This window comes from Muntiacus reevesi, chromosome 3, assembly GCF_963930625.1.
Source record: "Muntiacus reevesi chromosome 3, mMunRee1.1, whole genome shotgun sequence".
NCBI classification, from domain to species: Eukaryota; Metazoa; Chordata; class Mammalia; order Artiodactyla; family Cervidae; genus Muntiacus; species Muntiacus reevesi.
In genome coordinates, this window is record NC_089251.1 from 37,219,679 (window position 1) to 37,246,016 (window position 26,338).

Consider the following 26,338-nt stretch of genomic DNA (forward strand, 5'->3'; position numbering starts at 1 on the left):
GGTATTTTGGTCTGGTTTAAAGTGCTCAAAGTTGGATATTTAGTTTGACTATACCAAATGTACTCTGCATAGAAGTTAAATAAGCAGGGTGATAGTATACAGCCTTGACGTACTCCTTTTCCTATTTGGAACCAATATGTTGTTCCATGTCCAGTTCTGACTGTTGCTTCCTGATCTGCATACAGGTTTCTCAAGAGACAGGTCAGATGGTCTGGTATTCCCATCTTTTTAAGAATTTTCCACAGTTTATTGTGATCCATACAGTCAAAGGCTTTGGCATAGTCAATAAAGCAGAAATAGGTGTTTTTCTGGAACTCTCTTGCCTTTTCTGTGATCCAGTGGATGTTGGAAATTTGATCTCTGGTTCCTCTGCCTTTTCTAAAACCAGCTTGAACATCTAGAAGTTCATGGTTCACGTATTGCTAAAGCCTGGCTTGGAGAATTTGGAGCATTACTTTATTAGCATGTGAGATGAGTGCAATTATGCGGTAGTTCGAGCATTCTTTGGCATTGCCTTTCTTTGGAATTGGAATGAAAACTGACCTTTTCCAGTCCTGTGGCCACTACTGAGTTTTCCAAATTTACTGGCATATTGAGTGCAGCACTTTCACAGCATCATCATTCAGGATTTGAAATAGCTCAACTGGAATTCCATCACCTCCACTAGCTGAGAAACGCTGGGCTGGAAGAAGCACAAGCTGGAATCAAGATTGCTGGGAGAAGTATCAGTAACCTCAGATATGCAGACGACACCACCCTTATGGTAGAAAGTGAAGAGGAACTAAAAAGCCTCTTGATGAAAGTGAAAGAGGAGAGTAAAAAAGTTGGCTTAAAGCTCAATATTCAGAAAACTAAGATCATGGCATCTGATCGTATCACTTCATGGGAAATAGATGGGGAAACAGTGGAAACAGTGTCAGACTTTTATTTTTTTGGGCTTCAAAATCACTGCAGATGGTGATTGCAGCCATGAAATTAAAAGACACTTACTCCCTGGAAGGAAAGTTCTGACCAACCTGGATAGCATATTAAAAAGCAGAGACGTTACTTTGCCAACAAAGGTCTATTTAGTCAAGGTCATGGTTTTTTCTGAGTCATGTATGGATGTGAGAGTTGGACAGTGAAGAAAACTGAGCACCGAATAATTGATGCTTTTGAACTGTGGTATAGGAGAAGACTCTTGAGAGTCCCTAGGACTGCAAAAAGATCCAACCAGTCCATCCTAAAGGAGATCAGTCCTGGGTGTTCATTGGAAGGACTGATGCTGAGGCTGAAACTCCAATACTTTGGCCACCTCACGCGAAGAGTTGACTCACTGGAAAAGACCCTAATGCTGGGAAGGATTGGGGGCAGGAGGAGAAGGGGATGACAGAGGATCAGATGGCTGGATGGCATCACAGACTCGATGGACATGGGTTTGGGTAGACTCCGGGAGTTGGTGATGGACAGGGAGGCCTGGCGTGCTGCGATTCATGGGATCACAAAGAGTCAGATGACTGAGCAATCGAACTGAACTGATACCAAGTGTATAAAGCATTGGTCATTGTCCTTGAGATAAAACATGACAGTGATGACCAGTTATGGTGTGCGTAGGAAAAGAGGGTCGTGGAATAGCCCTAGGAGAGTCTTTGTTGCTGAATCCCAGCATTTAGTACAGTGCTTGGCTCAATACAGACTTGTTGAATTCAGGAAAGGAGTTGCTTCCTGCCAAAGGATAGGAGCTTGGATTCGTCAATGTTAATGACAAAGGTTCCTAATCATTTTCCATCTACTTCAGTTTTAATGCCTAATTCTAATTTATTATATATCTTATGTTTTGTTATTTGTCTGTATGAACTGTTTTTTTTTTAAGAGTTGTTTTTTGCTTTTATTTTTATGTCTTCTCTCCTTTATGCTTACTTTGAAGACTGTAAATGGCAGTTTTTTTAAAGGCCCAACAATTTAGAAAACACATATTTGAGTAAAATTAGGGCAGTAATAACAGTGAACATATGTTGAATACATGCCACATGCTAAGCCCACTAAGTGCTTTTATTTGCTTTCTCTCTAGTGATCACTCACAAAAGCCCACAAGAGACTAAGTGACCTGCCCAAGGTCCCAGGTGGAGAATGACAGAGTAGAGATTTGTACCTGAGCAGCCCAGCACAGTAGCTGTAGTCATGAACACATCTCACAAATCTTATAAATCAGTGACATTAAACTTTTGCAGACATTACAGAACATCTTTTTCCCTCAGTTTATGCAACATTTTTCTGTGAGCATTTGGTGTTTTCTCTGTGTTCATATTTGTAGTTTGAATGAAGAAGAATCTTCATTCTTTACAAATGAAAGAATCTGAGTCCCAGAAATGAGTATGTCTCCATTTGTATGAAGTTCAGGGTGGCAATATTTTCTGGAAGGTTTCTAATCAAGCTCAGACGGTTCACTGATTTTAAAACCTTCTAACCACCCAAGGGAGGAGCTAAGCAGGAAATGTGGCAATGAGTTGGTGAAGATGACACGGGTTATTGTTAACATTTTTATGGTAAAAGCTTCAAAAATGTTAACTAAACTATGTCCATACATTAGAGGAGAAATGGTCAGATGATTAAAACTTCACATTGTACCTCTTTTTTAAAAATAGTTTTTGGTTGATTAATTATATATGTTCTTTTGCTAAAACCCCAAAGAAGCAAGATTAAGAAACTCATAACCCCACTCCAAGAGGAAAGCATTGCTAATGTTTTACAATATTTATGTCCATAGTTTTATTTCTGTATGCATACATTTTTCAAAATGAGTTATGCTATATATATTTTTTCATAATTTCTTATTTTTATTTGAATATATTTCATTGTATCTCATTTTAAAATATTTCAAAGACTTAAAAGCTGTGGTTTTTACCCTTCTCTTCCTCCCTCAACCTTTAACGAAGCTTAGTTAGAAGCCCACTTTAATGATTATTCTCAAAATGAGAAAATTAGATTAGGAGAAGAGTAAGGAGTGGGTGTGACTATAGTGGAGTACAGGGAAGATTTTTGTTTGATAGAACAGTTGTGTATCATTGTTGTGGTACTTAGACTATACATAGGATCAAATTGCAAAGAACTATATATATACACACATATACACACAAATGAATACATGTGAAAACTTGTATAAATGGGATAGAGGTTAGTCAACAGAATTGCACCGTCAATGATAATCAACTTCAATTATAAGAACTCACCACTGGGGGAAGCTGGTTCACAGGGTTCTATGTACTGCAGCTTCCTATGATGCTATAATTATTTGAAAATTAAACTTTTTTGTACATCTACTTTATAAAAGGCTAGATTGGATTTTAATTGAGAAACACACTGATTAATAAAATGCAAGGTACAGCATGGTGAAGTAGGAACTGGGTGACCTGTGTTTTGATCATGGGTCTGCTGGTGGACCTCTGGTTAGTCTCCTAACTTCTGGGCTTCATTTTCTCTTCTGAAAAATAGGAAAATTGGGCTAGGAAATCCTAAGATCCCTTCAGGCTCTGGTATTCCCTAAGGTGTATAGATTTTTTGTAAATATGTAAGTTTGCCAAGTACAGAGTGAATGCCAATAGTATGGTAGAGGTTGTCCAGAGGTTAGGGCTTGTCTAACCTTGCAATAGGCAGAAACTCTGTTTCTGTCTCTCTGTTTGCCTAGCATTACATTAGACATTTAGTGATCGAATAGGATTCAGTCCCTAAAGGACCTCAAGAGGGAAATGGGTACAAAGGGAGTACCTATACCCATATTCTAGATTACAAAATAGAGTTTGTTTACCTACCAAAATGTGTGATAGGGCTAGTGATTGCTGTAGGAATTCTCAAAGAGATCACTCTGGACTGCAGTATCTAAGGAAGAAGAGAAATTTCCGATGTACAGCTATCCTAGTTTTATCATTAACTGCATCTCAGACTGTGCTGTGAGGACCAGAGTATATATCTCATACACATTTTGCTATTACATTGAATTATATCCACTCATTTCTCTTTATTCTGCCTATAAATTTAGACTTACTTTATAATTTGAGTTGGGTTAATAGATGGTAAATACATCTAGATTTACTTGATGTTTTCTGCTTTTCTCTTTTTTCCCTGTTTCCTTGACTGTTCCTTCCCCTCCAACCAACTCCAGCTGAAAAAAGGAAGGGTGGGCAGACTGTGGATTCTAGCCTTCCTCTTCTAAGTGTATCTGATCCTTTCATTCCTCTTCAAGTACCTGATGCACCAGGTAGGTAAATAAAACTGAAGTTAAGTTATATCGCAGGGCCTCTTGAGAGTTCTGTTTTAAACACTGTGAGAACAACCTGCAGTTCAAGACCTAATAATAGGTCCTGTTGCATATTTTTACTGTGTCTCAATAAAAGGGACAAAATTCACTTGGAAGGCGCTTATCCTTAGCAAAGACAGTAAATTCAGCTCAAATTATACCAAACTGTATTCCATATCATATCAGTGTTAAATCTCATATCCTTGACTGTGTTAATGGTAACGTAAGGGGCCTGTGTATTGCAAAGAACTTTTAGCCCAGTGTGATGATAACAGTGTGTGTGGGGGGAACCTACAAGTACATGATAGAAGAAATAAAATCGTAATGGTATAGTATACTAACTGGATTATGAGTGGCTTCCTGTTCCTGTTTTGTTCTAAAGTGCTTTATTTTTATAAGATAAAAATACATAATAAAATTTGATAGGGAATGTGAGTCAGGAGACCTAGGTTCCTCTACTTTCCACTATCTGAACTTGACTTTTCATCACAAGATAAGTAGTTCTAATCTCCCCTACAATCTGCCGTGTACTGATTTTTAAGTAAGCAGTCTAAAAAAGTAAGAAACAGTTAGTGTGGTCTGATTGAAACAGCTTTCGAAACAAAACTTGGATGCTTTCCAGTTGGAATTCATGATGTCAAAGATTACTCTCTGCTCCCCTCCTCATCCTCTTAGGGGAAGAGGAGCATGACGTGAGGGACAGAAGTTGCTCTTTCCTTCTTGATCAGTCCCTTTCAAAAACCAAAGAGATCCAGCCCCTTAGAAATAACTGGCAGTCATTTTGCTGTTGATAGTTTTTCTTTTTCCTCATTCTTATTCCTGTCGATTTCTTGAACTAAAAGAATCTGCTTGGTTTTTTCTTCTCTCCCGAAATGTCAGAGCGATTTATTTGATTGATGGCTTCACAATTGGAAGGGATTGTGATGTGGAAATCCTCTACTTACAAAACAGACCCACAGCTAGGGTACCAAGACAGTTTTTATTTCTTTAGATAGTTTGTTGCCTCTTCTAAGAAGAAGCAGAAATTTGCCTTAATCAGGTAGTATTGTGTGTAGCTGGCTGGACCTGGAGGTAGGTCAGAAATACTTAAAATCATTAAGGAATGACTCAGGTAGGATAGTTAAAGAAATGAGAAGGTGTCAAATAGAGGTCCTTTTCTCTGTTGCATCTTTCAGGTATGCCTGGCAGGGACTAGACAGGCCAGTTTCAAGCAGATACCCCTTCAGGTTCATGCCTTGTTCTTACCCAGAAAGCCCATGAGCTGCAGAAGCTGGAAGGGTGGCCTCTTGGCACAAGCCAGAGGATGAAAGCATAAATCATACATGTTACTCCTTTGAATTCTCAAATCACTAAGCAAAAAGTCCAGGCTTCTTACCACACCCACAAGGCCCTGACGAATTTGGCCCTTGGCTGCCCCTCTGTCCTGAGCTCAGAGCATTCATCTCCTCAGTCTTTCCTTCAGTAAGTTGACCCCAGGGCCTTTGCACTTTCTGGTACTCTGCCTGGAAAGGTTTTCCTTCTTGTCAGTCGACATTTGGGTCTTGAGCTTAAATGCTGTCTTCTCAGTGAGGCCCAATGTGGTCCTGTGGGCGCTGACAGCACGCTCGCTGGCTTTATTCTTCATAGCACATATCGTGACATTGTCGGTTTTTGCTTCTTCATTGCCTCTTGTTTGCTTGTTCAGTCCCCACCAGAATGTCAGGTCTGAGGGAGGGGCCTTGTCTGTCTTATTTGCCAGTGTACTGCCCGTGTCTGGCATACTGCTGGGCAGAGCTGGCACTCACTGAGTATTTGCAGATCAGATGAATAAGTAAAACCTGAGGCCGAAAGGCTTTTGGCAGTCCCATTACTCTCTATTTCTTGCCCCCAGCCACCAAACCCCAGACTCCTAACTCCATAGTTCCATGTGTGACTCTGCCAACCTTGAGCCAGGCCTACTACCCACTGTTTGAGGAGATATAAACAGCCCACAGCCCACATGTCAGGAAGCTGCCAAACCCCTGGATGGAAGTAGTAGCTAAGCTCAGCAGATCCGCAGTTCCCTCCTTTCATGCTGCTGTCCGGAATTTGGGCTAAGGATGGCATGTGACCGTTGTGTCTCTGAATGTTTCATTTACTTCAGTGCCCAGGCTGTGGCACATTCAGCATTCAGTTACAGCTCTTTATCCCCATATCCTTCCTCAGCATCTCGAAATACCCCACTGAGGAAAGGGCTGAGAATTTAGGGTCTCTGGTCCTGTTGCAGACTGCAGGTTTGTCTCCTGCCCCTCAAAGCAAGCAGTTGGTCACTCTCTCCACTCCATGGTGGACAGCGGTCAGGTGTATTGGTTGGTTGGTTTTACATATGTGCTTTCCCCTCCCACACTCATCCTTCCTGGTGGTGAGAGTCATGGAACCTCAGTCTCCTGACAACTGTGTCTTTTGTGACTTTACATTTTATTTTATGCTCTTTAAGTGTTTACACATATAATTTCCTTTGAGCCTACAGATAATACAGACAGGTGGGTATGTCATGTAGTCTTTTGCCTTATGAGTGAGGAAGGGAGGCCATAATTCTGTGTGACTGAGCTCCTTGCTCTTCAGTGGCCCACAGCCCAAGGCAGCTAGTGGTCTCCTTTGCATCCATCCCAGATCAATCAGGCCTTTGACTAGAGAGCTCAACTTAAGGTTTAGGGAAATACAGGAACAGATTTGAACATATAAGAGCTTGGTTCTAGCCACTTTAGTAGGTAGGTGGTTTTGGTCAAATCACTCCAACCCTGTTCTTGCCTGAAAAATTCCATGGACCAAGGAGACTGGCAGGCTACTGTCCATGGGGTTGCAAAGAGTTAGACATGACTGAGCGACTAACATTTCACATGACATAATGCCTCATGGTTCATCCATATTGTAGCATATGTCAGAATTTCCTTTCTTCTTAAGGCTGAATAATATTCTATTGTGTTTTGTTCATCCATCCATCAGTTGACACATGGTTTGCTTCTTCTTTTGGCTGTTGTGAATAATGCTTCGGGGAACTCGATTGTGCAAATATCTCTTCAATACTCAAGATTCTCTGGGGTATGTACCCCAAAATAAAATTACTAGGATGTATAGTAAATCTGTTTTTAATTTTCTGAGGCACTGCCATACTGTTTTCCACACTGACTGTACATCTTTACATTTCTGCCAGCAGTGCTCAGAGTTTGAGGAAAGGATTTTTATAGCAACCCCTTAATACTGAGCTTTCAACATCAGTGTTCCACAAGACTAAGCAAGAATGCATTAGTTGCCCCATGAGCACTACTTCCTAGAATTAACAACTTAAAAAAAATTACTTCTTGTCTTACAGCCCTCTGTCTTCTTTTGACAAACAGGCAAGAGAAGCTGCATTTCCTTAATGGTTTGTTATTAAGATTGGCATTCTTCTCAGAGCTATTTGCTTGGCATCTTCCCCACTTCCTACTGCTATCTTGTGATATTAAAAGGTCTAAGGTAGATCTGAGTGTGTGTCTTTACTCTGGAAAGTTTTTCTTCCCACAGATTCAATTCTCTAAAATGGTCTTGGAATGGGTCATGGAGGTTGACTTTTGATTCCAGCGTGCAGATGTCACAGACAGTTTAGTGCCTGGTTTCTCAGTGATAGGGGCTGTTTAGAGTGGCTGAATTCTAAAAACAGCATCTCTTCTTACAAGACTTCAGGGCTCACACCCCAAGTCAGACAAGACAAAATTTCCAAAGCCACAAAGCTATAGCAGCCATATCATCTTTTTTGATGAGGCTTGCATCTGGTTCTTCTCTGTCTTGAGTTCAATCTGCTTTATTCCTCATGGTCCAAATCTGATTAGGGTTGGAATGAGCCCTGAGCAAGCCCTTAGTCTTACTAGACTGTATAAATAGATATCTATCCTCATTTTTTAGATTTTAAGAGAGAAATTTTACAACTTGCAGTATTCCCTAGTCTCATGCCAGGAAGTGGTTCTGATTATCTATCCTTAGACTGATTTATGAAGAATTTATTACCTTTCTTGTGATATATGTTTTCAATAACTAAGCATTGAGAGGAGAGGTATCTACATCTGAAATGGATGAATTCCTGCCTCCAACTCCAGCAGTTGCCTTCCCCTCTCTTCCCCTAGCCCCTGACGCCATTTGACTTACTTTTAAGGAGGGGGGTGGTGCTCAGAGAAGACCCTTTCACTCCTTCCTTCTTTTCAAAGTTCTAACAGTCCTCTTCTTCAAAAGCAGTTTTGGTTTCCACTGTCCAGGCTAACTAATTCTGCAACCATTTTTCTTTAGCGGTCTACCTTCTCAGGCTTTTAACTATGATTTCATTGCTTTTCCAAGTGCTTAACCTGACTCATTTTTGAGAACCCTAGAGACTTGGGAAAGAACTGATTATAGTACTGAGAATGCGGTAGGAAAATACCACCTATGGAAAAATATGAGCAGACAATTCATAAAAGACAAAGTATGAATTATCAGTAATATTTTTTTTTAAAGTTCACTATCATTTAATTGTTATATATAATATACCAATTATAAAGCAGTGAGGTGCTGCAGCTTCTGCCATCAGCTTGGTAAAGATGGAAATAACCCAGTACCTCAGGCTTGGTGAAGGAATCAGAAAATGGACACACTCTGGTTCTGCTCATGCGAACATTATTAGTACAGTTCTTGGGGTGAACAGTGTGATCTTTGAGATTTTTACTTCCTTATTGATTTACCAGCTCCTTCCTAATACTTTATCTCTATGAAGATATGAGTATGCTTAAATATTCATTGAACAATCAGTTTATATAGGAAAAGAATGAAAGAGTATTTGTTTAAAACTCAACAGTGGAGCTTCCCTGGTGACCCAGAGGTTAAGAATCTGCCTTGCAATGCAAGAGATGCTGGTTTGATCCCTATTCAGGGAAGATCCCGCATGCTGCAGAGCAACGAAACTTGTGAGCCCCAACTACTGAGCTTGTGCTCTGGAGCCTGGGAGCCGCACCTGCTGAAGCCCACGTGCCCCAGAGCCTGTGCTCCACAACAGGAGAAGCTACTGCAGTGAGAAGCCTGCACACTGCAACTAGAGTAGCCCCTGCTTGCCGCAACTAGAAATAAAAGCCTGTGCAGCAACGAAGACCCTGGGCAGCCAAAAATAAATATATCTTCCCAAAAAACACTTTAACAGTGGCTATCTCTACAAGGAAAATTTGGGGTAGTTTTACTTTTATCCTGTAACTTATCTATATTTCTGAAATTTTATACAGTAAACAGATATTATTTTTACACTAAGATAAAAAAAAACGATTGCAGTTTGTTCTTTTTTCAAATGAGAAGCAAGCTTAGATACTCCCCCCAACCTCATCCCCCTGTTCACCTGGCTGGGCATGTCTGAGCTGAGTTTGCACGATGAGCAGCTCTCTGCATTGCTCAAAACCTGCCACCTTGGGGCCACTCGTTTTAGCTCCTGCCCACGTCACGGAGGAACCTCCAGGCGTCCTGTGCCGTCAGTACCAGTTCAGAGCTCCAATGTCAACATTCAGCTGTTTGTCTTCTAAGCAACCAGTTCCTGCTTCCTGATTTTCCCTTCACATTGTATGATTAAACTTTTAGAGGTTGATAGCACCTTTAAGTTTATCTTCATTTTATCAGTGGGAAGACTTAGATCCAGAGAGAGACAGTGATTTGCCCAAAGTGCCAAACAGACTTTGTGCAGAACCCAGGTACCCTGGTTTTTGTTTTTTTTTTTTTTACCTTTAATGTTACTCTTTTTTAAAATCAATTTATTTGTTTTAATTAGAGGATGATTACTTTATTGTGATGGTTTTTGCTCTACATTGACATGAATTGGCCACAGGCATACATGTGTCCTCTCCGCCCTGAACCCCCCTCCCACCTCCCTCACCGTTTTTTCCTCTCTACATGCTGCCTCCACCTCCCACTTCACCTTATTCAAGGAATTCTGCTTATTCTATTCTCATACCAAGGCATTTGAGTAAATTCTAGAATTTCACCCATTTTCACTACTGTAATCTCATACCTCATCTAGTCCTTTTACTTAAAAGAGACATTAATCCTCTTTTATGTGCTAAGTATTTCAATTTATAAACACACACACACATTAATTTCTAATAAATATGCCCATTTAATCCTGACACCCTTTTAAAGTAGTTATTATTCTGTATTTACAGGTGAGAAAACTGATGCTTAGAAAAATTAGGTAACTAATGTAAACTCAGGCCCTTGGGCTCTTTCATGTTGCTTATTTATTTGAGAGGATTTTGCAGACCCCAGCTGAAAATGTACAGTATTGCAATCAGAAATTAAATAAATAATAACCTCCCCAAATCCAGAAATTTTCTCCCCTCTCCCTCCAACACACATGTAGAATCTGAAGCCGAATCTGAAAATATCAGAGTCAGCCTAGGAACTGATACAAAACTGGGAACATTTTCTTCTATCCATAATTGTCCACTGCTTTTCACATATACTGGAATAAGATGGGGTCATGGACTTCTAACACAGAAGATGTTGAAAACTCTTGTAAAATGTTTCTTAGAAGGATTCAATCATTGCAAAATGCAATTTATGAATTATTTCTTGGTTTCACTGGTCTGCCACTTTGTGTAACTGAGAAATAGAGTGTGAGCCTCTATGCATTTCAGGTATGAGCTGTCCCAGAATTTGGGTTTTGTTTTTGCTTCCAGGGAAGCCACTTCCCATTATTCAAGTAAAACTATAGAAGTCTTTGTTCGTTAGGTTGGCAAGTCATACGCTGGTATGGGGCTTGGTCATAAGGTTTTGAATCCTAAAGAACACTTCCCACACAGTTTCCTAGATTCACCACCCTCTCCTCTACTCTTTCCTCTGTCATAATACACAGCCTCAGAGTGTTTTTATAAAAATGTGAGAGAGGCGATAATTTGTAAAATGAAAGATATCAAAACCAGACCTTGATACACTTGGGAGGCATCTAGGCTGTGGTTTAGAGGCTGTCAGCCTCCTGTAGCCTTTCTTTTAATTTCTCTTAAAATTTCTCGTCAGTTTCTCCATTTACAGTGACTAGAAATGACCGGTAACAGTTTAAAATTGATATTCTAGGAGTCTGTACACTTTTATTTACAGCTATGCTGCATCTTCAGTGCTTTGTGCAGGCTTTTTCTCTAGTTGTGGCGAGTGGGGCCTACTCTCTAGTTGAAGTGCATGGGCTCCTTATGGCAGTGACTTCTGTTGTTGCAGAGCATGGGGCTGTAGACGTGTGGGCTTCAGTAGTTGCAGAACGAGGGCTCAGTAGTTGCAGAACATAGGCTTAGTTGCCCTGAAGCATGTGGGATCTTAGTTCCCTGATAGGGATTGAACCCATGTTCCCCACATTAGTAGGCGGATTCTCAACCATTGGACCACCAGGCAAATCCTGAGTCTGTACACTTTAAAGCAGCCGAAGCCTTAGTTAAACCAGAAGGATGAATCTCTGTACATAAAGATATGGGTCCTAGTCCTAGCTAATTCTGTGACTTACTTGCTAGAAGATCTTAGGCAAGTGGATTCACGTTTCTGAAGCTGTTTCCTCATCTGCAAATGAGAAGGCTAATTGGATAAGACCTGAAGTTCCTTCCAGTGTTAACATATCTTTTATAACTTGACCATTGTGCATGAGACCATGTCTGTGAAAAGTCCTCCTCCTCTGGTTATGGAGCTAGGCAGACCCTTTATGCGGCATGGGGAGGAAAGTTTGAAGTTAAGTCCAGGCTCTGCCATGTCCCATCTGTGACTTTGGACAGGTCACACATTCTCAAGGTCTCTGATGTCCATTCTCAACTGTATGAATATTCCCAAACCCAGGGGGTTTTGTGTATAATGAATGAGAATGTTTGGCTTTGAACTCTGCAAATGCATGTGGCAACCTTTGTTATAATAGCACTGAGTAATAGACTGCCCACTCTCTCTGCAAGAGTGCTGGTAGTGAAAGAAGTTCTTTCTGCACAGGCTGTGGCCTGGACTCTCACTCCTTGTTTCCTGCCTAGTTTTAACTCTGACCCCAGCTTCTCCCTCCCTAGTTCCCATATTTGAATATTCTTAAGTAGCAGTGACCATACAGATTATCTGTGTGAACAGCCTGTTATTTACTTTGAGGTTAAAAAAGAAGCCTCCTTAAACATGGCCATTTAACCCACCCCCACCCCATACTATCTCACCATAAACACACATGCGCACGCATGTGCACACGTATTCTTTTACCTTCTCATGCTTTTTGCTAATGGCTAATAAAAAATTAGATTCTTGTTGAAGGACCTGCCTTTCTGCCATCGATCCTCTGTTCTCCTCCCCTTTCCGATGAAGCCAGAGATGTGACGAGAGGGAACCGGGAACTGGGGATCAGAAATGAAGAATCTACCTTCTCTGCCTTCAGGGCTGTAAGAGAAGTGGAAGCAGAGTGTTCTAGAAAGTTCCTACTGTGACAACATGGGGAAAGGCTTAGAGATGATGTTTGAGTGACTAATACGAAAAGGTTGGGGGGGTACGTGTCTGCATTTTACAGGTAAGGAGATCTGTTTCAGGAACAGCCCCAGAGTCACACCCACTCACTGGACAGGCCAAGACAAACAGGCCTCCGGTGAAAGACAAACAAGACATGTAGGCTCTTTACCTTTTATCCGGCATCAGATTGCAAATGTCTGAGTGCTAGAAGTGAAAGAAGCAGATCATCACTTTTTTTTTTTTTTACATAAAAGATCCTTGTTAGGTGGGGGTAATACCAAAGCCAGTGCTCAGAATAATGAGAAATTAGATTTAGGGGGAAAAACTATCTTACTTTTGCCAGTATGCAGAAAATTGCCCAAGATAGTTTTATTTTAATGGCAGTTTATTTCTGAGGTAGAAAAGACATTGTTGACAGGTCTTTACTTAGTCAAGTTATAGAATTTGTGTGGTCTCAGTCTCTATAAGTTAAAGGAAGTATGAGCTCTTAATTCCTTTCTTTCTATAAGAGTCTGTGATTCATTATTTTGTGTCAAGTTAATGCTCTACTTTTAAAAGGGAGTTGTTGAAAGCGTTGTCTATAAAGAGTTGTCTTGGAAGGAAACTTAGTGTGCATATTATCACACATTAAGTTATTAGGTGTGACAAATCTGGTGGCTTCTAATGTCCTTTTGTTCTTTAGCCAAAAGACATCAAAAGTAATCCACCTGCAGGCTTAAGTGAATTTTATAAGATTTGACAGTTTAATAATGAGTACTGGGAGTGTCACAAGCTGTCAGTTGGCAGACAGTAAATGATTGTTGAAGTTAAATCTAGGTGTGGTTTCATTGCTTCCTTTGGTGAGTTATAAACCATTTCTAAGTGCAAGTTCAAAAAAATGGAGAGAGATTCAAAACTAAGCTCAGAAAGAGATATGAACACACAAAAACTCACATGTGTATGTTTATGGCAACTTCAGTAGTAGTTGTGTCCGACTGTTTACGACCCCACAGACTAGCCCTCCAGGCTCCTCAGTCCGTGGGGTTCTCCAGGCAAGAATACTGGAATGGATTGCCATTCCCTTCTCCAGTGGATCTTCCTGACCCAGGGATCGGATCCGAGTCTCCTGCTCTGAAGGCAGATTCTTTACTCTCTGAGCTACAGGGATCCCTGTGGCAGCTTTATTTTTAATAACTGAACGCTGGAAATAACCAAAAGTCCATCAGCTGATGAATGAATCAACAAAGGGAAGTGCATTCATACAGTAAAACTCAGCAGTGAAACAAACCGCTGATGTGTACCACAACATGGAGGAATCTCAAGTGCATCATGCTAAATGAAGGCCATCAGAGAAGACCACACACTATGTAGGTAATGGTAGAAAAAGCAAAGCTACAAGGACAGAGCACAGATCAGTTGTTGCCAGGGCCTGGGGGTCAGAGGAAGGCATTGACCAGAGAAGGGCACACAGGTCCCTTTTGGGGTGAAGGAAACCTGCTTCATTATTTCAGTGGTGCTTGTGTGTGCATTTGTGAAACTTCATCAAACTGTACTTTTAAAATTGGTAACTTGTATTCTTATTCAGTGTAAATTATACTGCAAATTTAAAAACAAACACATTTAAGGCAGTGTCTTGAATGCCTTACTAAGTGGCTAGTTCATTTGGGGAAGTAATCATTTTTAAACTTTGAGAGCCTGTTTTTAACAAGATACTAGCAGTATTTGTTTTTATGCTGAACCTATATAAAATTTTGACCCCTCAAATGTTTGCATAGGATACAGTAAATGATTGACTTACTTGAATATCTCATTGCATTTTTGCTTTCTCTCTACTTCTCTGCCCAACCTAGAAAAACTAATTGAGGGACTCAAATCTCCTGACACTTCTCTTCTGCTCCCTGACCTCTTGCCTATGACAGATCCTTTTGGTAGCACTTCTGATGCTGTAATTGGTAAAGTCATTCTCTCTGTGTCTTCTGTTGTGCATGATATGTGTGTCTGTTTCAAGAATGGCAACCCACTGGTTAACAGTTCCCTACTGAATGACCCTGCAGAGGAGGAGAAATGCTGAAAAGCCTCCTGGTGTTGAAGCATTGCCTTGTGCTGACCCAGAAGCCAGGGCTAGTTAATTTCCCTTGTTATCACTCCAAAGGAGTGTTTTCTCTGCCTCCCAGCAGCAGAAGGCAGTGCTGTTATTTATGCCTTTCTTGAAACACTGAGATTTCTAGAGTGAATTTCTTATGAATGAAGGGGAATGTGGGGAAATTGACATTTCATTACAAAAGCTTTGTGAAAGAAGTTGGTTTTGAGGTGGTCTTTACCTGTAGCAGATTCTTCTTTAGAAGGCCTCCATGTGTGCCAAGTGTCAATAACTGAGAAAACATTTGCCCCATGGTGAATCACCAGGAGTAGAATCTTGATCTGGCGGCTTGATCTGCTTGCTTTTATATTTTCTTGTGCTCCAACCACAAGGCAGTCAAGACCCATAAAATATCTGGAGTCCCTGTACTATGGGGGCACAAAGTCCTAGAACTCAGAAATGCCATGACCCTTCAGAGAGATGGGCCTCCAGCTGGGGGGTGTCGCATGGTAAAGAGTACCTCCAGCTATATCATGGCACGGGATTCAAGATGGACCAGTTGCCTTTGCAAGACACAGAACGTGTTTGCCCCTAAGTTTATCCCTTAAGAAAAGCACAATTCCTGGAAGACATTAACATGCCTTCAGCATGTCTTCTGACATATAAGAGGTTTTCTTGAGTGGCTCCCGTTCTGCCTTTATTTATAAAAACTGAGAATCACCAAAACTAGCCACAGTGATTAACCACAGTAGTGCCTGCTCAGTCAGGGAAGCCCAGACACTCAAATCAACAAAAAGAAAGCATCTTAACGTGCTTTCTGTCTCACCCAAGATGGGCATTTTAGAGAGATGCAGAAGAAAGCCTTTGCAGAATCGTCCCAAGAACCTTCTGATTCGGTTTTCTTCACCCTTTCCTCTCCTCTCTTAATGCTCTGTCACAAAAGAAAAAGCTGATGTTGCTGTTGAGAGTCTGATACCAGGACTGGAGCCCCCGGTGCCTCAGCGCCTCCCATCTCAGACGGAATCTGTGACCTCGAACCGCACAGGTCAGTCAGGGGTCTCTACAGCTGCAGGGACTAGTCGGTGCCAGCAGCGCTGAGTCAGATGTTCCACCTGCAGCCAGTGGACCTGGGCTTATTTATTTCTCAGCCTGGTTAGTTCCTCCCACAAGGATGCTCTGCATCATTATAGCTCCAGCTTCTAGATGTTGAGGGATGTGTTTCCCCGGTAAAGCGTGGAGCACTTTTTGAGGCTGTGTTCTCTATAGAGTGATTCCTGAGCTTTCTTTGGTTTCAGTCTTAGGATTTTTTTCACTGGTGTAGGTTCCCTCTAGTTTCTTAATGAAAGATCTGTGGTGTAAGGATATCCTTAACTCCCCTGGGGTACTGAGCAGTCTTTCTATCAACAGTATCTGTCATGTCCTTGGGAACTCATGCTATGTATGTTAATATTCTGTTCCCAGTCCAGAGCCTTGATCATGTCTAGATGATGTGTTATTAAATTGTAGGCAAAATTGAAATCTTCCCTAGTTTTGTCATTGCTTTTAACCCAATTTCAAAGTTCACCCTTAGTAGAATTCCTTAACTACAGTTCCTTAAAGAGAGATTTGATAACCTTCATTTTGTCGAGTCCATAATTACCTTGATAAAAGTGTTCACTTTGCCAACTTGGAGTAGAAACAATTAGAAGTCTGGGAAATATGAGAATAAACTCAACCAGGTTAAAAAAGAATTAAGATAGGAGACAATATAGTTCTTTTTCTTGTGCTTACTTGGCTGTTTTCTCCTAGAAAATTTTGCAGAAAACAATTCATATGTTGAAATACTTGGAACTCTGAATTTTATCTTTCCTCTGTTCCTTAACTATAAGCAAAGTCATGTGCTCAGAGGAGCAATTCAGATTTAAAGAGTACTAATAAGAGACAAGATAATTCTGTTTTGAACGGGCATTGGGTTGAGTTCCAGAAAGTGCTGCCTAATCATCTCATATTCTGCTAATAAGCCAGGGACAACCCACTTCTTGTCAGCTTGGATACCTCATCCTATAATAAATGTTTTCAGTGAACTTTTAGGGAAGATTTAAGTGAAACTCTAGCTGCAAAGTCCTTTTTCCCAAACAGCATTTGCTGAGAACTGAGTTGCCAAAGTTTTATTGGCATCCCAACCATTTACTTGCTTAACCAGTAACCTCCAAGCAAAAAATTCTTCCATACTTATATATTACTGTTAGGAGAAGTTTAGAAATACATGTTTCTGTAGACAAAAATCCAGAGTACTTAACATGTTTCTTTTGATTTACTTCCTCTCACCTTGGCTCATATGTATAATATAAATGCAATAACTAAAAAGCTAAGACCTAACCTGTGATATTATTGTGTGTGCCATTTAATGCCGTCACTGACCTGGGATTCCGTTAATCTGAACTCAGATTCTCTCACCGGGGAAGATTCCCTGATTGATTGCTCTCTGCTTTCTAATCCCACTACTGACCTTCTGGAAGAATTTGCCCCCATAGCCATCTCTGCTCCAGCCCATAAAGGTAAACACTTTCCTCTTCTTGAGCCCACATGTATCCTTAGAGGAGAAGAGAATTTCCCTTAACAAGTCTTTGCTAGTGAAGTTTTCTAACCACCTCCTTGAGTGGAAAACTCGTTTGTACTCTTAGCCCTTGTGTTAACGTTCCTTTCACTAAGAATATTTAATCAGGCTGGGATGGCAGATTGTGGAAGTGTGGCTTTCTCACCGTCACATCTAATGCAGATATCCCATGCTTTCTCGTAAAGACACAGCTACATGCCTTTGTAGTCAGCTCAGGGAGATGACTGACTGTCCCTGAGCCGACTAATTAGATACTGGGTGGCCTTAGAACTTAAAACTGTTTCATTAAATCGGATTTCAGGTTTTTTGGTAGTGATGACTATAATAAAGAGAAAAGCACTGTTCCTCAAAAGTCAGTCCTCAAGGATTGAACTCAGAAAAGGTTTGAATTTTAGTTAACCTTGGAGTCATGATTAATTACTAGATTTCTCTTTCTAGTCTACTGTTTTTGTTTATTTGTCTTCTGTTAATACTGATTTGAACTTCTGCTGGACAGAAAAATAGCTCAACTTGAGTTCTGTTCATTGAGTGGTTTGTGAGAGTGGCAGACTTGGAACATGGGCATTCAGTCAACTTCTTTCTGGGCTCAGACTGTGAAAGTGGTTTTCTAGAAGGAGCAAATACATATAAAAGGAACAGCTGTTAAGTCCTTTCTGAAGGAAATGTAGGAAGGAAGCCTCCCTGATATGACTGAAAAATAGTTAGCCTTTAGTTTGCAATGGTAATAACTGAGTTTTTGTTTTTATCCTTGATAGCATTAAAATGACTGTGTTTTTATAGAATATGTAGAGAGAAGTTTCCTCTTTAGCCAATTATGTCTGACAGGAGTGTGTCAGCTGTGATGCATAATTACAGAGAAGCATCACTTGCAAAATTGGTGCTCAGCTAGTACTTGATTGTAGAATGGAGAAGAATTTCTAGCAAACTTCTGCGTTAAATCTGAGCACATGCGATCTTGTGCCCTAGTATTCCTGGGACATCAGTTTGAAAGTCTGTTATCCCAATCACAGGGCAGTGAGTCCTTTCAGAAGTGTTTTGTTTTGTTTTGTCTGTGTATGGCAGGCTATGGCCCAGAGGATCGCAAAGAGTTGGACACAACCAAAGTGACTTAGCACTAGCACATACAGTGGTTACTTCTTAAAGGGCAACTAATTATCTCCCTGCTATCTCTGGTTTTGAGTTTTTCTCAAGTTGTTAGTCCAGCCTCTGTTAGCTCAATGAAGAAGATAAATGAAACTACCTCCCATGCCTTTATGAATTACTGATGTTGAAGAGATCTCTCACAGTAACTGTATTTAATGACCATATAAAGGCAGGGAGAACTCTTCCTGTAACCCTTCTCGTTTATAAAAGTCTTAACATGGCTAGCTCTAAAGCATTACTTTTCTATTTCCTCAAGTTTTCCAGCTTTACTGCTTTTATTTCAACTCAGGAAAATAAGCATTTTCATCTTTAAAAGCAACAGTGATTGTGCAGTTACCTCTAATGTATTCTCTCATTTGCTGATCTCTACCTCTGTTGTTTCTGCTTGTGTACTTGCGTTCTGTATTAAGCTGCGGAAGATAGTAATCTCATCTCAGGTTTTGATGTCCCTGAGGGCTCGGACAAGGTGGCAGAAGATGAGTTTGACCCTATTCCTGTATTGATAACCAAAAACCCACAAGGTAAGAAAGAGAGGCTGGGGAAAAGAAAAGAGCTTGATATCAGCTCTCTTCAAAATAGTAATGTGCCTAATGTAGAAAGGGGGGAAAGCATTAACACCTAATGAAAGAAACTGGGGGTAATAACAATCATTGTGGGCTGGACCAGTGTAGATAGATGGAAGTACACATAAAGATACCAATATAGGTATCTTAAAGCATGACAGTGGTATTTATTTAAAGAGAAGGAAAGTATTTAATAGTTTGACTAAAAGCTGATTTTTGCAAAGTGTCAAGCTAAAAATAGTGATCTTCAGTAAATGGACACCTGAAGATCTGTATAAAAAAATGAACTGAACATTTTTTATCATAATTAGAAGAATCTGTGATAAATACTCTTCCCAAAAAGATTAATAATGATGCTTTGACACCATTTTGCACCTTTTAGACATTCGTGGAGTATCCTTTTTTCTCTCTTTGTTCAATTAAAATCGTTTGAACATGCCATAAAGCACTGAATTGCCATAAGACCATCTATGTATTCTTAAGGCATGTTTTTATTGCAGTAGTCTTAATAACTACTTCCTCCTCAAATCAAAAATTACTGATTTTTACTTTATCAGGGAAGTGAGTTGATATTATCTGGAAATTATGTACAGCCAGCAGTTCTCAGGCAAAATAGATACTCATTTGAAAATAGCATGCTCTTTGCAAGATCTGCCTACAGTGTGGTATGCACACAGTGCCTAAACTTTTGGTGGGAGGTGGTGGATAACTAATTTATATGTTTAAAAATTAACATGTAAGAGTTTTCAAAATGTAAATTGTTGCTTTTCCAGGATTTTTTTGTTTTGTTTTGTTTTTTTTTCTCCTTTGCTTATTCTGCACATCTAAACCTTAACCCTCTGTGTTTTGTACTGAATTCCTATCTCTCCACTTCCAGGTGGGCACTCTAGAAACAGCAGTGGGAGCTCTGAGTCCAGTCTTCCCAACCTAGCCAGGTCTTTGCTGCTGGTGGATCAGCTCATAGACCTGTAGCCGTGACCCAGTAGCAGATGCAGTTCTGTAACCTTCATATCGTAATACACATTTTCATTACGGAGTTATAAGAAAATGATTTGTTTTTTTTTAATCTGCAAATAAGGGGCCCTCTAGCCCTGATCTTCTATCCCTTGCCTTCTCCCATAGAAATGATAAGGAAAGAAAATCACTTTGGCCCTCCAGATATTCTTTGGCCAGTTCCTCCCTGTTAGTTTGCTGTGTTTCCTCATTACCCTTCTTCAGTAGCATTATCTTACATCAAGCGCTAGATGCCATGAGCTTCACCTCTGCCGGAATCGACTCCACAAGCTTAACTGTAACTGAAACTAGTGAACTGACACCTTTGTCTCATTCTTGCTAGGAATGGCCTCCCAAATCGATCCTCCCAACCCCATCTCCTCTGGCCAGATGCTGATGAATGTGTTTCTCTGTTTTTGCTTTTCTATCCTGCTGCATTATCCTGAGGACATGGCTTCTTCAGTTGGTCTTGACTCTAGGCAATAACCTAGAGATGGGTGTGTGGTTTAAGAGAGGGTAAAACTGACTGATGGTTTATGTTCGGAAAGAGAAATTGAGCCCAACTCTAGCCAACCAGCTCTGACCTTGTTTGATCATAGACTTAGCCAAGGGATTTTACACCCCATGCAACCTGCCCAGCATCCTTCCAGCATTCTGGCTTCCATTGCACCGTGATTTCTCAGATCTGGAGACGTGACCGCAAGTACTTGAGATCCTTGGATAAAATGTGTACATTATATAAATTCCAAGTATTGCCATTCCTTTTAGTGTTTAACTATCTCAAGCCGGGATCTCAGAATTAGACCAAAACAAGACAATATGGTAATATGATACCTTTTATTAGAAGACTTTTCACTGGGGGGTGGATGAGGGAAGGGAAGGAATTGTAGCAGAAACAGATGTATTTTTCTTGTGATTTTTATTTTGAATCAAATATTGTAAATTGTGTATAAATGAAGACACTGAATAGTTCTGTTTCCACTTGGCGTTTCAAGTCCGATATCAGGTGTCTGTACAGGGTTTTGATCTCTTTCCCTTGTATAACTAACTACACGGCAACCCTACAGTGTAACATATGGAATCATTTTGAATCGACTTGTGTGTTGCTATAAGCTTTCAGCAGGTCCTCTGTCTTTGTAGAATAAGCATGTTGTTTATTTTCAGATAATCAGAAATAAGTATGCAGACACACTAGGCACAATTTGACTCTGGCTACTTACCTTTCTTTCTCTCTGATGTTTGAACTGAGGGATACAGCCAGTGAAATATGTTCAGTTGGTTTTCCTTGGCTTCTTAGATTAAAAAACAAAACAAAGCAGTTTCTCACTAACCTTAGAATATTGTTCATAAAATAAATAAAGGTCCCTGCACTGACGTGACAACATGCCTCATGATCACCCTCTGTACATGTCCTTCCTCACTAAAGTATATTTTTTTCCTTACATGCAAAGCAGTTTTATAAAATCACCCTTTGAAAAGAAGTGGGCACAGAGAACCCCACTTGGTTCTCTTCCTAGAGTGCCATTTCCACGGTCAAAAGGGAACCTCTTAGCCGATCAGATTTGTACAAATAAAATTCCAGGTCCATTTGCTTGTTTCCCTGTCTAGTACTTTTGTTCCTGCTTCCTCAAGTTTGCACTTTAAGAGGGAAAAAAAGCTGAACAACAACAATAGCCTGCAACACACTGTACTTTAGAGGTCAAGCTTCAAAAGCCTCTGAAAGGCGGCAGAGGAAAAGTCAGAACTTATCAGTTTTTCTTCTGACTTTAAGTACTTCCATGCCAGCTGAAACTAGATGCATGACGTACAGGCCTCTGTTAGGATAATGAATCATTCCCAGAATTGAGGGAGGTACAACCTTCCTACTGAGAGTTAAAAAAGATATGCTTGAAAAGCTCTCCTTGATTGGACAGTGAAAATGGGACTTGGTTTGCCCTTTTATGGACAGGATTATTACTGAAGATCAAAATGGTGTTCTTTTTCCCAGACATAGAAAGAATATGTAAACTAATGAAGGAGATAGTTTATTTTTAAATAAGAATAATGTTTTATGCCTATGTTTTCCAACCTGATTTTTTCCCATACATACATGTTAGCAATACAGTGAATTATCTAGCTTCCCAATGTAATTGAAGCCACGAAGAATACAGTTTCGAAATTAGGTGTCTCTCAATTGTCCTTTTCATGTATTACCCATAATTACATTGAGATGTATTATCTAGTCATCTGGCTCAATAAAGCTTAATAGAGAATGTTAATGAAAGTGAACAGACTAGAAACCAGAGAGACTGGGTGGAGGAAGGAAGCCTGAGGGGGATAATGACATGAAATTATCTTGAGTTTGTTCTTTAGGAGTAAGGCTTCAAAGGACAGCACTATTTTTCTGTTAAAGAAAACATGTGAGTGACTCAATAAATGGGGCCTCCTTTCATTTGTAGCACCATCCCTGAGCCAAAAGGGTTTATTTGAGATGAGCATAGTGTGCTAATAATTGATAGAACTTTGAAACTGTAGACTGAGCTACAAGAGGGACCTTAGAGATTATTCTAGCTCATCCACTTCATTTCATAGATGTGGGTGGTGGGAGAAGAGATGCGGGCAAGAGAGGCCCCCTGGGGGCTCCTCCTGACCTTTGCCAGTCCCTGGCCCAGTGGCCTTCAGCAGGAGCTTCACTTCTTAGAACTGCTGCTCCTTGCTATAGTGATGACTTTGGACCAGATGGTTTTAAGATTGTAGAATTCTAGGGTTCTCAGTGTTTATTATGATGCTTTAGGAGGACTATGAAGGATTTAGATAATCCTGATGTCCTTCTGTTATCTTCCGTAGCTCTTACTATAGTAGTATTTATATTTTAGAGAATTACACAATAGGCTTTCGCTAACGTGGGTTGCTCTCTTGGTTATCTGAAGAGACCCCTAAGTCATCACAGAATGTTGGACATAGATTTTCCTTTTTTTAATACTACACACATGCATCTACCTATTCCAACAGCATCAGATTTCAATTATTGTAAACTGTGTAATTAAGGATCTGCTATTTTAAAATGAACAAATACTGTAAGCATATGTTTCTGATTTGCTTTTATTCCAACTGTGCAGAATAGTAACTAAACCAGAAAACATCACAAATTGGGGTGTTTTTTTTTTCCCCCTTTACAGCATTCAGATAACTAGGTCACCAAATTCAAGTCCCAGTGAAAACACAGGCCTCAGAGGAGATAAGGTTTAAATGGACACTCGTGAATATGATTATAGTTAGTGATTTCTTTAGCAGACATATCAGAATTGTGACATCTAATTGAGTGTTCCCTTCAAAGGCATCTAGTTTTACTTGGGAAAATAATACTTATTTTAATGATGCTACCACCATTTATGTTAAAAATATAAGAAAATCAGTTGTATTATTATCTAATTAGTATCACTTTCAGCATCTGAATGTATGCCCTTTCTCTTGATCTTTTTTCACCACTCTTGGTTCTAAGTAACATTTGATGTTTCCAAAAAAGCAGAACCACTCCCCTACACTGAAGAGTGGTTACAATGGAAGATAGTTAGAAGAATAATCCACTGAAAATTCCCAGAGAGGATCTTATAATGGACTGTGACAACAATCAGTCTTAATTTCTTTAATATTCTGAATAAAGGAACTTGTGTGATTTTGCCTGTCTTTAGTATGGGGTAGAAAATTGAAACTATGGGTTTTATAATACCTCTGAAAGAGGTTGTCAGTTTGTTTAATGTCATTGGGTACTGGACTTGCCTCTTCCCAAGTGAGAATTGTGGAACTTGGATTGCTAATAATTATAGGGGTACAAACCCAGGAAAGAACTTGTTTTTCTCAAGATGAACTATTAGTTTTGTTTCTGATCTCTTTGGGGAGCTCCCCTGACAAATAAATGATTCAAACCAACACAGCTTTCCCCCCAGGTCAGGAACAGTTCTGCATTCAGCAGTGCTGGGGGAAGGAGGTGACTTTTGGGGCTGACCTCAGCCCAGCGTTATGGAAGCCTATGAAGTCAGCTAACGGGATACACCCTATAGATACCTTGGCCCAAAACAAAGTCTCCCACGCTGATGTTTATCTGTAGTTCCAGGAGTCTTTAACTTTCTCAGTCTATAAGATTCAGAATTCTGTAGCCATGCACTTAAAGCTTGGAGATAAAAATGACAGGATTGCCCCCCAAGTATTGAATTCAGCTAATCAGAGGCTGCCAGATAGAGAAATTGTTAGAGGGATATTTAACATGGTACTTTTGCTGAAACACTCCAGATATTACAAAGCTATCTTTTATTCCTCTCAAGAGACTGTAGTTTACCAACACAAAGTTAGCCTTTTCCTTTTCCCCACTAGTAATGCTCCTGGAGCTGAATGTGCTTGGATTTCTTGAGTCAGAATGAATCCCAGATGGCCTCCATTTCAAGTAACTGTAACATGATACTATTTTGTTTCTCTTGGGTTTCCTTTCATGATGATCAGGGAGAGAGGTTCTGGGTCAGAGCTGATCTATGCAGAATTACCAAGTGGTGGTGTTGCTAGAATGGAAGGTGTCGCCTTGGTTCCCACTCTGATGTAGTGGCCCCAGTTCACTCTTTCCCTGGGAGTCTCCTCTGCCCTGTTGCACACCCCCCTCGTCAAGTGTATGTGTATTTGCCATAGACCTTTTCCTGTCCTCCCCAAGAAGACAAAGCAAACAGAGGTACACGAAGTTATCTTATACAGTAAAAAAATGTGAAATTTGAACATTGCTACGCAAGTATTGTATAAAAAAACAAGTCTGTAAACAAATTTCTTATGTAAACATACAGAAAAATAAAGACTTTTATCTGTTCAACGGGGAGCATGATGTTCAGAGCTATAAATAACCTACAATAGCTGCTCTTTTCCTGATCTGAAAACCCACTTTTACAAAAAGGATTTAAACACACTGTTGAGGGACGATAAGCACCTGTGCATGAGTACTGTGCAGACACATCTGAGAGACGTGCCGAGGACGTTGTAATGAGTCCTGGCTACCCTGGCTTCACCTGCGGTCATGGAGATGACAACCCCTGTGAGCCTGCATTTGATACGACCAGACGTAAAGTTGTAAAAAGGAGCACATATTTGCAGCTACCATCCTTGAATTTAATCTTTGATGCACCCAGGCCAATTTAATTAAACATTTTGTGTTGGCAACAGCAGTTTTATGCCCAAGGAGAAATCTCTCTCATTTAATTGCTTCATTGGCTCGAGAGAAACAGCATCGCTAGCCAGTGTTGGCTCCCAGGTGTGGGTTTTAGTGCAACTCCACAGCATATGGTAGAACCAAATGCTTGATCTTATCATCTAAGCAAAAGGTCATGGAAATTATGCTTTTGAAGTACATTCTCCTGATTCCCTGATTCAACTCTGAAAGAGTGTGGGTTTCATTTGGTGCTGCATTTCTGAAGTTCTTGAGAAGGGATGTATTTTGCTATTTGCTAACTAACTGAATGAGAAGGTTTTCCAATACTCTCATGTCTTCATTTCCGGTTTAGGACAAGAAGTATGTCTCTGATGCTTCTTCTAATTGTTATTTCACTTTATAGTATGGGAGAAAGGGAAATTTTGGTCATCTATGGTATATGGGTCTCAGGAAGATCCAGCCTGAAATTGCAGTCTTCAGATTTCGATTTTTCATTTTTAAGGGAACACTGGCCTTCACTGTGTCCATCAGATAAAATTTCCAGGGGTAACCTATTCTAAATCATTCAGCACTTTGAGTTGCTTGGGAAATTAAGAGGGAATTGGTGAGAATCTTTGCAAAATCATCAGATACTTGTGCGTATGCCTTTCCTTCAAAGCATATAAGCTCTTTACTGAAATTGATGTAGTTTGAAGCCTCAAAATAGACTAAAATGGAGTTATCCCTAGTGGAAGCATTGGAACAGTGTGCTTGACCTTAACCCCTCACACAGTCCCTACATCAAAGCAAGAAAAAGAAGTGTATTTTGACTTCTTGCTTAATTTAATGTGCTAAACCAAAAGAGAGAGAGAGAGAGAGACATGACTTGAGAGAATTAGAACAAAATGCCCCACCTTAAACTTCATGGTAAGGAAGATCCTTATGCTTGATAAGGGAGACCCTGACCCTGTGAGGTCAGGTCCTGGGGTTTAGCTCAGCCACCCCGCCCCATCACCCCACACCACAAGAACAACTGGCTAGCTTTTTGAGTTTTATGGTCACAGGGCATCTGCTCTGCATAGCCATTGGTTTGCAAAGGAAATGGGCCAAGACACTGAGG

General features: G+C 40.2%; 1 protein-coding gene across 16 annotated transcripts in view; it reads left to right on the forward strand.

Annotated features, from left to right (window-relative positions):
- AAK1 (AP2 associated kinase 1) overlaps positions 1 to 26,338 on the forward strand; it is a 168,145-nt gene that overhangs the window by 130,933 nt on the left and 10,874 nt on the right. For 3 of the 16 annotated variants that reach the window (XM_065929007.1, XM_065929009.1, XM_065929008.1), the window contains exons 17-21: positions 4,139 to 4,234; positions 14,551 to 14,652; positions 15,724 to 15,825; positions 17,207 to 17,317; positions 18,930 to 19,040. The exons of 4 other annotated variants lie outside the window; for them this stretch is intronic. In XM_065929007.1, coding sequence (XP_065785079.1) covers positions 4,139 to 4,234; positions 14,551 to 14,652; positions 15,724 to 15,825; positions 17,207 to 17,317; positions 18,930 to 19,040 — 522 coding nt within the window. Of the gene's footprint in view, positions 1 to 4,138; positions 4,235 to 14,550; positions 14,653 to 15,723; positions 15,826 to 17,206; positions 17,318 to 18,929; positions 19,041 to 19,959; positions 21,777 to 26,338 lie in introns of those variants that run through there. 9 more of the 16 variants (XM_065929022.1, XM_065929023.1, XM_065929016.1 and 6 more) reach the window with 7 other exon arrangements.